Source organism: Etheostoma cragini, chromosome 7 (assembly GCF_013103735.1).
Source record: "Etheostoma cragini isolate CJK2018 chromosome 7, CSU_Ecrag_1.0, whole genome shotgun sequence".
NCBI classification, from domain to species: Eukaryota; Metazoa; Chordata; class Actinopteri; order Perciformes; family Percidae; genus Etheostoma; species Etheostoma cragini.
The window spans coordinates 10526967-10538223 of record NC_048413.1 but is presented as its reverse complement, the minus strand read 5'-3'; the positions used below and the strand labels follow the sequence as shown (position 1 = coordinate 10538223).

Sequence of the window (11257 nt, the reverse complement as noted above, 5' to 3'; positions counted from 1 at the left end):
ATGGGCAAGCAGCAGGAAATGACCTTGTGGACAGGAAGAGAGAGGGTTCCCTATCAGAAGGTGCGACTTATACGACTGCAGGCTTTCCACCCCTAGCCCCCCACCCCATCCCACCCCCGCCCCCACAGCACCTTTAAATTAACACACACACAAACATGTATACACATGGATACAAACACTCACATTAGGTGATACAAATAACTCATGACACATAAAAAATAGGATGGTGCGTTGTAAGCACATTTACTGATGCTGAAAGCTGAGGCTGGCCTTCTCTTTTTCCCTGGCCTACTTTCTCTCTGTCCCTTTCTTTCTCGCACACAAAGACCTACACACACTCGCTCGCAACAGTAGTTACCACTAAAACCTGAGTATGCCCACAACCTCTTAGCCATGCTACATTTCTTCCTTGAATAAGCACCACTGCGAAAGCCTGAAGTGACTGTGGAGAGAGTGGCTGAGGTATGAAGGAGTATTTGTTTAGACTGGAATGTTCCTTCCCTGAGTCTGAGTTTTTGAGTCTCCTGTTGGGAGGAAAACATTTTCTTCCCTCCCTCCATTGTCTCACTTTAGACTGGTTTAGATAGGGTCATGAACAAACAACATCTAGTCTAACTGAACAGCGCCTTATTATTGCACCTGACTGCACAATAATGTAAAAACTCCCTTCATTCAAGACTGAGATCCAGTACTGAATTATTAATTAAACCTCAGAAGAGTTCTGCTTGATTGCATTGCTTCTTCCGTAGAATTCAGTTGTACAGGAATTTTGAACATTTGGATGTCTTCATGTTCATCAAATGCTGTGTGTCTCATGCTCTGCTCAGATTTATGCCAGATCATCAAATGGGCAGAGCCACACTGAGCAAAGTAAAAGTGGTTAGAGCTGTGCTGACTGAAATGTTGTTGTTTTTCAGGACTCCCCTACCAACAAGCTGCTGTATGCCAAGGAGATCCCTGAGTATAAGAAGAGAGTACAGTGCTACTACAAGCAGATACAGGAAATGGCCCCTCTAAGTGAGCAGGAGATGAACGCTCACCTGGCTGAGGAGTCCCGAGTGAGTCAAGTGTTCAGAAAGTCACTGTTTCTTAGTGATCTGGCTCCACAAAATCCCGCAATTACATACATGTTTAATTTTGAAATCTAATACAAGTATGTTGTTAATACTTTAGAAATACAGAAATGAATTCAACACCAACCTGGCCCTGACAGAAATCTACCAATACGCCAAGAGATACAGAAACCAGGTAAGAAAAGAGATTCCTACGTTACTGTTCTGTCTTTCTGATTAGATATGTTACCCATGTTTAAACTCTCCCTTTTCTGCTGCCATCACACCTCAGTCAACCCCTTTTGCGGTTTTAAATTTCACAGATGGGTATCAGAGCGTAACGTATCAGTGTAGAGGATCATGTGCGTGTTGAGAGATGTAGTACACTGTAAACAGCCTTATAACCTCTTAAATGTGTCCAATCCTCCATTCAAGCCCACATACAGGATATATATAAGGATTCACTTTAAACAAACAACATGCTGTTTATCCTTTCTTTATCCATCGCTCTTATCTGCTAAATGACACAGTTAAGTTGGTGCTTTATATCTCCTGTTTGTCTTTGAACTAGCCCTCTTCAAGCCCCCGCTGTCCTCCCTCATGTTTCCTTACTGCTGGGACTATTCTCAGGAGAGCTTAGTCAATGGTGACTGTGCCTTAATGGAGTACCCTCATGATAATACGGTTTAGCTACTTTCCTCTGTCATGTTACTGTAATGACGTGGGCCTGGGGCTTAGATTCTGATTCACAGAGCCCTATGAATGGCCCCTGATTGCCTATTCTCTCGCCCCAGCTCAGTTTGCGCTGCCTCGTAGCACACTGGCACTAAGAACCCATAAATCCCACTGAAACCGTGACTACTATTGGGCATGAAAAACAGAGCAGATGTGGGTTTTGTAAATATGTGAAGAGCAAAGGCTTTTGTGGTGTGGAGGCATGCATGAAAGCTAGAGAAGAGGCTGAAGCACATTACAAGTTGTTCTTCTGCTGCTCTCCTTATTCTCCCGCTCAACTTTCTATGTCCAAGCAGGTGGCTGATTGTCTCCCTCTCCTAGATAGATAGATGCATGAATGCTTGACAGCCACTGAAAGTCTTTCTTACGTTTTTATTTTCTATTTCCCTCGGTAAGGTGGTGAGCGCTCTGGAGTCCAACCCCACCGCACGTCGCACTCAGCTGCACCACAAGTTCGAGCAGGTCATTGCCCTTGTGGAGGACAACATCTATGAGTGCTGCAGCGAAGCCTGAAGCTGCCAGTTTCTTTTCAACTAGCCAACCCTTCCTCCTGCTGACAGCTGCCTTTCTCCTATCTACAAAGTTACATGGGAATGTCGGCCACTAAGGTGTTCATAAGTGTCATTATTATTCCCTCAGACTATAAGAAGTGTGGAAACGTGGCAATCGACCTAAACTTTACTCTCAAGCACCATACATTTGCGAGGTGCTCCTCCTTGGATTTGGGAATGCCGAGCAATTTTCCCAAATCTTTCTCCATGACACGGACAGAATTCTAGTCTGGCTCAGCTGTGCTTTAAAGGGAAGGTGAAGGACTTGGGGATAAGGCTTTTTCTGGATGTCTTTACAGTTACTGGGACCTACAGTAAGCCCCGGTAGCGATCTTAACGCACTGAACCCTTTTCTTAAGGGAACGAGCCAATGATGCACTGTACTGTATTATAATGTCCATAGCAATATTTATAGATGTGTTATAATGCTTTCAAGTGACCTGTTCTTCAGGATGAGTAAGAGAAGGACAGTGATAAACCTCTCCCATCTCCTAAGTCTGCAATGTTCTCAGGTGTGCTTGGTGAAGATGGGTGCGCCCATCAGTGCTTTGACCTATACGTCCCAATGTGCTTTGCAGGTTAACTGATGGGTTGAGGAGGAGTGGAGAGAGGAATATAAATGACTGAAATTGATGAAGTCAGATGTAATGTGGTTCACTGGGAAGAGCTACATCAGTATAGAAGTGTTGATTGGTGTGCTTGTAAACGAATGTAATCATGTTGGATTCTGACAAATTAAAAAGAGGGAAATTTCCATTTATGAGAAGAAAAAAAATGTGAGCTCAATATAAGGAGAGACTGTGTTTGTGATGCCAAATGACTTGTCAGAGTTTGTGAAATAAATTACATTATTTAGGATTTTAATGTGTCTAATGATCTCAAAGTGCCTAATTTCTACATGCATTACAGCATAGCACATCATGACAGCATTTAAAAGCTATTATGACTTGCCACACAAAAGCACACAAAGTAGCATCTGGAACTTCTCAGAGAGCATTGTAAAACCTCTCATGAAAACGTGTGTTAGGGAAAAGTCGGTGAGACGTTTAGCTTTGTTTTATTGCAGGACACAGAACAACAAGATCGTAGCCTTTACACATGAACAAATAATATCCCCATATATCTTTAATTCTCACAATGGCAGTCTGACATCCAACACACACACACACAGACACAAACACACATACACACACACACACACACACAAACACACACACACACACACACACACACACACAAGCATCCTCTATCTTGCAGGAGGCGCCCTCTCCCTGCAGAGGCTCTTTTCAGGTCCATCTGTTTACACTCATGTCTCAGTCAATGCCAAGAGCTAACTAACAACCCCACCTTCTTCACCAGAAAGAGGAAAGACCAGAGGGCAGCCCCAACTGATGCCTTAAAAATCATTTGAGATATCTAAACATATTCATGACTACTTACACAGTTACAAGTAATCATAAAATGCATTGTTCAAAGCGCATTTTGGGGATAAATAGCTGCAACAATTACTTGAATAAGAGTTGGTATGAATGAAATCATCCGGTTTGGTTTGGTTTGACCTGTTATGTGTTTTTGGTTAGTGGTGAGCTTGAAATGTGTTCAGTTGGATCAACACACGGAAAACACCCCCTTGATGCTGGGTTCAAATCTGTGAAGCCAGCTGAACACAATCCATGATTAAATGCATTGAAAATACTCATGCCGGCCCGTGACTATGTCAGTCCCGTTAAACGTGCAGTTGTGTTTATGCAGTGAAGACACATGGAGATGTAAGTCAAGAGGATTGGCCAAATGAATGTGGTTCTGCTTTGTGGTGATGGGTCCCTAGGTGTGCAGGGACAGATGGGACATTGAAGGGGGACCAGAGTGCATCAGTCAAGCGGGGGCCACTTGGCTGGATGAGACAGACGAAGTCTGAGTTTTGGAAGTGCTAGCGGTGCCGCCCTCATCATCTCCAAACGGGTTTTTTCCACAGCACACAGTGGTGATCATGCTGTTTCTGAACTGGAGGCCAAAAAGAAGGAGAACATCCGAATCACAGTTACACCTTTGGTCAGTGGTGGAAGAAGTATTCAAATCCTTTAAAGTCAAACTACCAATGAATTAAGAAGGATTCAAAATCCCACTTAAGTAAAAGTACAGAAGTTTTATCAGCAAAATGTAAGATAAGATTAGCATGTGTTAATCCCCAGCAGGATAATTCATAAATACATACAGATATATTGAAAAAAGTAATTATAAGATTAAAAAAAATTGAAATTCAAATTACAAAATTACACAAAAAATATATTAGAATGTCAAGTCTAAAGGAACTTGTTAGAAATAAAAAGTCATAGTATAGTATGTCACAAAAAAGTCATGGTATAGTATATCATAAAGTAATAGTAAAAAAGTGTCAAAAGAAGTAATAGTACAGTGTGTCAAAAAAGTAATAAAAAGTGACAGTAAAGTATGTCAAAAAAGTCAGGATGAAGTCATAGTATAGTATGTCAAAAAAAGTCATATTTTAAAATAAGATTTTTGCTTCTGGTGGGAATCAAACTCCCAACCATTCCTAAATCAGTCTTTGTACACACTGAGCTATACGATCATCAAAATACAGTATGTCAAAAAAAAGGCATAACAAGTCATAGTATGGTATGTTGTATTATATTGAAAAAAAACATTATGATTTGTGCTTCTTATGGGGATCAAACTTCACACCTTGGACACCGTCTTTTTACAGACTGAGCTATACAATTGTCATAATAGAGTTAGTTAAAACATCATAAAAAGTCATGATATAGTATGTTAGAAAAAGTCATAGTAAAATACTGGTATGTTGAAAAAGTAATTGAAAGTCATAGTATAGTATGTTGAACAAGATAATAGTATTTTATGTCAAAAAAGTCATGAAAAGCAATAGTATTGTATGTTGAAAACATCATTAAAAAGTCTTAGTATAGTATGTTGAAAAAAGTCATAGAATAGTATGTCAAAAGAAGTCATAACAAACTCATATTATAGTGTGTTGAAAAAGTCATTAAAATGTCTTGGTATAGTATGTCCAAAAAATCATAAAGTGTCCATGTTACACTCTTACTTTTTCTCATTTATTTGTCCAAAAATGTTATAGTATAGAGTGTCAAAAACATTGATCAAAAAGTGAAAAAAGATAGAATACAGTCATAATATGTGACTGAAATTCACAGTATGGTATGTCAAAAAAGTCATAGCATAGTATGTCATTAAACAGTCATAAAAAGTTATAGTATAATGCGTTGACAAACGACATAAAAAAGTCATAGTATAGTGTGTTGAAAGAAGTACTAGTACAATATGTTGAAAAAAGTCATACAAAATCATGTTATGATATGTTGAAAAAAATCATAAAACGTAATAGTACAGCGTGTCAATGACTTTTTAGGATTTTTTGGATAAACTATACTCTTACTTTTTTCATTCATTTGTCGAAAGATTTCATAGTATAAAGTGTCTAAAAAAGTGATTCAAAAAGTCATAGTCAAGTATGTTGTAAAAAAGACACAAAAAATTGTAATTTATGTACAAATATTCATTAAAAAGTCTTAGTACAGTATGTCCAAAAATCATAAAATGTTTATACTATGACTTTTTGTATGATTTATTAAAATACTGATAAAAATCTGTAAATACATAAATTAATTAATTTTAATCACTTTTTTTGACATAAAAAAAAAACAAAATGGTATTTTACGTCAATTTTTTTTTTTAAAGTTTTGATATAGTGTGTCCCAAAGGTTAATATTAAAGTCATAGTATAATATGTCAGTATGTTGAAAAATGTCATAAAAAAGTCATAGTATAGTATGTCGAAAAAAATCATGGTTTAGAATAATATTTTCAGTTCTCATGGGTATCAACTGCCCAACCATGGACTCCCAAACCCGACTTCTTACATAGGAAGCTATATGAAAGTTATAAGATATTATGTTGAGACGACATAAAAAAGGTCACAGTATAGTGTGTCAAAAAAAGTCATAAAAAAGTAATGGTATTGTTTGTCAAAAAATTAATGAAAGTCAGCGTATAATATGTTGAAAAAAGTCATAGAACAGTATGGTGAAAAAATCGTTCTATGGTATATCAAAAAAAGTAATTAAAAAGTTTTGATATGGTATGTCACAAAACCTAATATAAAAGTCACAGTATAGAATGTCAGTGTGTCGAAAAAAGTCATAGTATAGTAAGTCCAAAAAGTCATTAAAATTCATAGTATGGTATGTTGAAAAAATTCATGGTTTAGAATAATATTTCCAGGGCGCCTAGATATCTTAGTTGGTAGAGCAGGCGCCCATATATCGGTTTACTCCTCAATGAAGCGGGCACGGCGTTGACTCTGACCTGCGGCCCTTTGCTGCATGTCATTGCCCCTTTCATGTCTTCTGTCCTGTCAAAAATAAAGGCCAGAAATGCCCAAAAGAATTATGTTTGAAAAAATAATAACATTTCCAGTCCTCATGGGTATCAAACTGCCAACCTTAGGCTCCCAAAGCTGTCTTCTCACAGACTGAGCTATATGATTGCTATAATATGACATGTTGAGAAGACATAAAAACTCACATTACATTGTGTCAAAAAGTCATAGTATAGTATTTTGTAAAACAGCCATAAAAAGTTACAGTATAATGTGTTGAAAAACGTTGTAAAAAAGTCGAAAGAAGTAATAGTATAGTATATTGAAAAAAGTTATAAAAAAGGTCAGAGTTTGTCAAAAAAATCATTGAAGTATGAGTATAGAATTTCAAAAAAAGTCCTAGCATAGTATGTTGCAAAAAAGTCATAAAAAAGTCATGCTATAGTTTGTCAAAAACGTCGTAGTACAGTATGTCGAAAAAACGTCATGTAGTTATAGCATTTTTTATCACTAGAAGTCACAGTATAAGGGTCTTAGTATAGCATGTCATAAAATGTTCATGAAAAAGTTTTTTTTAAAGTCATAGTAGAGTACGTCATAAATATGAAATAGTATAGTATGTCATAAAAACGCACTGTGTAAAAATATTGAAATGTCATAAAAATGTTATAATACAGTATGTCATAAAAATGTCATCAATTGTTGCTATAACTGCCGCTGTCCACAGACCTGTCTGTTTAGTAGAATGTAGATGACTGGGTTGTACAGAGCAGCACTCTTGGCGAAGAAAGCCGGAGCGGTCATAAACACTGGTCCAAACTCAGTTCCCTGATTTACAAAGATGTACCAAGCCACGGATGCATAAGGCATCCAGCACACCAGGTAGGAGATCACCATGATGACAACCATACGTGTCACCTCTTTCTCCGCTCTCTGGGTGGTTTCAGACTCTTGCTGCTGGGCCGCGGCCTGAGAACACACAGATGCAGGCTTTTAACTCATTGTCATCTCATCATATCCAGTAATCAGGAATCCAAATGTAAACAAAAGGCTAAGCCCATTACCAAAATGGAAAAACACAAGATGAGACTACCAACCTTACTGACAATCTGTAATTTATGTGTGAAATGTGTGAAAAATTGAGCCTTAAAGAACAAAAAAGGCTGGTGTTGTATCATATTGGAATATGTAACAACAACTTTTTGGCCACTTAGGGGCAGCGGAAGCAAGTTGTGAACACAAAATTGACATATTTTCTCTTTTTAAGTGTTATTGTGAATGTGTTAGCAAACAGTTGCTTTTAAACACATTTAACAGTTATGGAGCAACATTATCATTCATTTGGAGTTGTGTTTCTGGCCACTGGGTGAACCTAAGGGAACCTAAGTCCATTATTCACTCTCTTTTAGCTGTTTTTGATCTCTACTAGCCAAACATTTAGATTACATAGGTAACTGGTACCTCTCAATGCTTATACTTCAGAACCACAAACTGCAGCTGGGTCTCCCCCAACTACTGACGGAAATACATGGCTATTTGGTGTCTATATGTTCTACTGTGTTTGCCAGCAAGTCACTGAGTGTGTCTTTCTAGAAGTCATTACTGAGCAGGTAAGATATTATAGGTTTTTGGGGCTTTTCCTCACAAAACAAATCGCTGCCTGTTGCAGCAGAAAAAGGTGTGATGAGAGTGGTGAGAGTGAACCAAACCAGTAAAGTGGAGCTGCAGATTCAGGCGATAATTCTCTGCAGGTTCATCACAACGAGCAACTCACTTAAAATCTTTTTCATATTTTCATTTATTTGTTAATATAAAAATATAAATTATAGCCTCTTTAGTTATAGAATTTCAGCATGATTTTGAACTATTAATGACTGCTAATACATTATTAATGTTGTCATACTATTATTAATGAGGGCTTTAGGACTTCACTGTGCAGGCAGACTGCCCCTCAGCCAGAGGAGGTGATGTTGGCAATGATCTGCCCTCCTGGAGTGTCCTTGAGCCACTAAATCCTTCACATCGCTAGAGACTCCGCTCTGTGATGATACTAACCTCCCTGTGGAGGGGAAAAAGGTTAAAAAAAATATACATATACATGTACATACATACACTGTATATATACAATGTATATATACAGAGCATATATTATTTTGTCTGGCAAGGGGGTTCTTACCGCTCGCACAGCGCAGAGCAGGCGACTGTAGCAGAAAAAAATGATAATAAGGGGGATGAGGAAATGGAGGATGAACATATAGATGACAAATGAGGTGTTGTGGATCTCAGGCTTAGGAGTGTAGTAGTCAATCCCACAGGAACACTGCATTCCCTCTGGGATGTACCTGCATCCAGACACATAATAATAGTCAACACCAGCAACACCAGCACACACACAGTATGTAATACTATGCTATTTGTGTCTTTGAGTAAGTGTGCTGCCAGTAAATAAAGGTAATCTCTGATGTACTTTAGTGTGTAAACAATGAGTGAAATATCTGTATGCTTTTAAAGCCTGGCAAGCACAGTCTAGTTATTAAAACATACAGTACCGGGACCATCCGAGCAGAGGGGGAACAGCACAAGTCAGGGCCATGATCCACGTAAATGCCAGCCCAGCGACAGCATGTTTCTCCCCAAATCGGAAGTTGGTCATTGGCTTACAGACTACAATGTAGCGCTCAATAGCCAAAACCACCAGAGACCAGAGACCAATCTCTCCTGAGACATAAATAATAAACCAGGTGTAAATTTAAATACAGCAAACATTTTTGGGATGTTACAGTTACACAGACACAGTATTTTAGATTTCAAGTATTCACGCACCAGCAAACATTCTCAAAACTGTATCTTTTAGAATTTTGTCAATTTGAAAGTGACACAAAATCTAAATAAAAGCATTTTGCTGACATTGACTCTTCCTATTCATTTTGTAAACAAAACATTGAAACAAAATCTCACCTTTTTTTTAATTGTGAAATATCCAAAAGATTTTGGACAGATTTGGAGTCTTGCTTTTTGGAACCCACCAACATTGTCTACATCTTTATCCTTAAAGATATCATCTGTTTGTGTTCTCTAATATCTAATTAACTTCCTTATTCTGTATTTCAAATTTTGTATTCACCAGCAAACATTTTCTAATTCATCTTCTAATTTTGTACATTTTCTCATGGAATTTAAATCACTGATTAAGTCACTTGGATCGTTGCATTACAAAAAAGTATTAAAACTGTGGAAAGTGTAGAGCTTTTTTCCCCTGAAACCTCTGAGCAATTGTAAATTTGTTTTCATTTACCTCTTTTTATTTATTTTTCTTTGTAATGACTTTTGTTTGTATTGCTTCATGTTTATTTTATCTCCATAAGTTAGTAAATTTGATGTTCATGTGCTATTTCTGTTTACCTGATTCTCTGTATACTGCTTTTGTCAATAAAAAAAAAAAAAAAAAACTAAATAATGAAAGCATTTTACGCACAAGGTACATTTATTAACAATTTCTCATCCCCATCTCTTACCTCCTAAGGTGGCAAAGAATCCCTCGATGTTGCAGCCGGTGACCCCCAAGACGAAGTATCCATTCAGGGCTGTGTAGAGAGTGACGGTGAATCCCCCATTGACCATGAAGAGGTCGGCCACCGCCAAGTTGAGCAGGACATAGTTCAGAGACGTCCTCAGTTTTTTGTTTTTGATGGTGACATAGAGTGTGAGAAAGTTGATGGGGAAGGCAGTAATGATGAGGAACAGCATGTATGCAGCCAGAAGAGAGTACTTCCAGGGCTCAGCCAGGTAGTACTGAGGGTGCTCAAATGGGCTGCGAACCAACCCAGTCTTGTTAGACATGGGGACATAAAAGTTGGGCCCTTCTGTGCCATTCATGGCTGCAGTTGGTTTTTTTTTTTCCTCCGAGACTTTAACACTGAATGTAACAGTCTGTGCCTCTTCTCAAAATAAAATACTGTGAGGGAGTCTTGTAGTGCAGCAGTAGTGCAAATGGGGTGGAAGGAAAGCTGGATCTAACGTGCTCTGCAACCCACTTGCGTGATGCAGCACCTTTTAATAAGCAGAGCGGATTAGGGACTTGCATGGAGCAGAGATGGAATTAAGAATTGCAGTCTCCCCCTCACTCACATTCCCCCCCACCACACACACACACACACACACACACAAAGAACTACAGGAGAAAACTCTGCTTAGTGGTTACACCCGCGACTAACCAAACCCATCATTACTGTCACACGCATCAATGCATCATCAGAATGAGAAGAGAGTAGGAGAGAAGGCAGAGATAGAACCAGCCTATTTGTGATCTAAACCATTTAGAGTGGACAGACTTCAGATGAAATTTCTTGAGCAATCCAACTTATTTGCATCTGTGACAGCCTAATCCCTAACCACTGTTTAATGCAGAGCTCAACTCACAGCCTTAAGTGTAATCAGAGTCAGTGGGGCATAGCCCTTATAGCATGCACTCTCACTCCAGCACAAAAACCTAAAGTTCAATCTGAAAGAGTAAGAAGTTAATATATTAGCTTAATAAAAACTAG

At 38.3% G+C, this 11257-nt stretch overlaps 2 protein-coding genes across 3 annotated transcripts in view; one reads left to right on the top strand and one right to left on the bottom strand.

The window, feature by feature from the left end:
- plxnd1 (plexin D1) overlaps positions 1-3206 on the top strand; it is a 62585-nt gene extending 59379 nt beyond the window's left edge. The window contains exons 34-36 of one of the 2 annotated variants that reach the window (XM_034877794.1): positions 918-1058; positions 1174-1248; positions 2184-3206. In XM_034877794.1, the coding sequence (XP_034733685.1) occupies positions 918-1058; positions 1174-1248; positions 2184-2300 (333 nt within the window). In that variant the 3' untranslated portion in view covers positions 2301-3206. Of the gene's footprint in view, positions 1-917; positions 1059-1173; positions 1280-1388; positions 1500-2183 lie in introns of those variants that run through there. The other variant, XM_034877795.1, reaches the window with a different exon arrangement.
- Positions 3207-3295: 89 nt separating this feature from the next.
- On the bottom strand, positions 3296-11039 carry LOC117948244 (rhodopsin-like). The gene is made up of 5 exons (XM_034877804.1): positions 10229-11039; positions 9263-9431; positions 8890-9055; positions 7443-7682; positions 3296-4342 (listed from the first exon to the last, which is right to left on the bottom strand). Exons 1-5 carry the CDS (start codon positions 10587-10589, stop codon positions 4214-4216), a joined length of 1065 nt encoding a protein of 354 aa, XP_034733695.1. The 5' UTR covers positions 10590-11039; the 3' UTR covers positions 3296-4213.
- Between the last annotated feature and the right edge of the window lie 218 nt (positions 11040-11257).

Coding starts and splice junctions, on each gene's coding strand:
- LOC117948244 (XM_034877804.1), bottom strand. CDS start 10,589: ATGAATGGCACAGAAGGGCCCAACTTTTATGTCCCCATGTCTAACAAG. Junction 9,432..10,228: donor ATTCTTTGCCACCTTAGGAG/GTAAGAGATGGG, acceptor TTTATGTCTCAG/GAGAGATTGGTCTCTGGTCT. Junction 9,056..9,262: donor CCTCTGCTCGGATGGTCCCG/GTACTGTATGTT, acceptor GTCTGGATGCAG/GTACATCCCAGAGGGAATGC.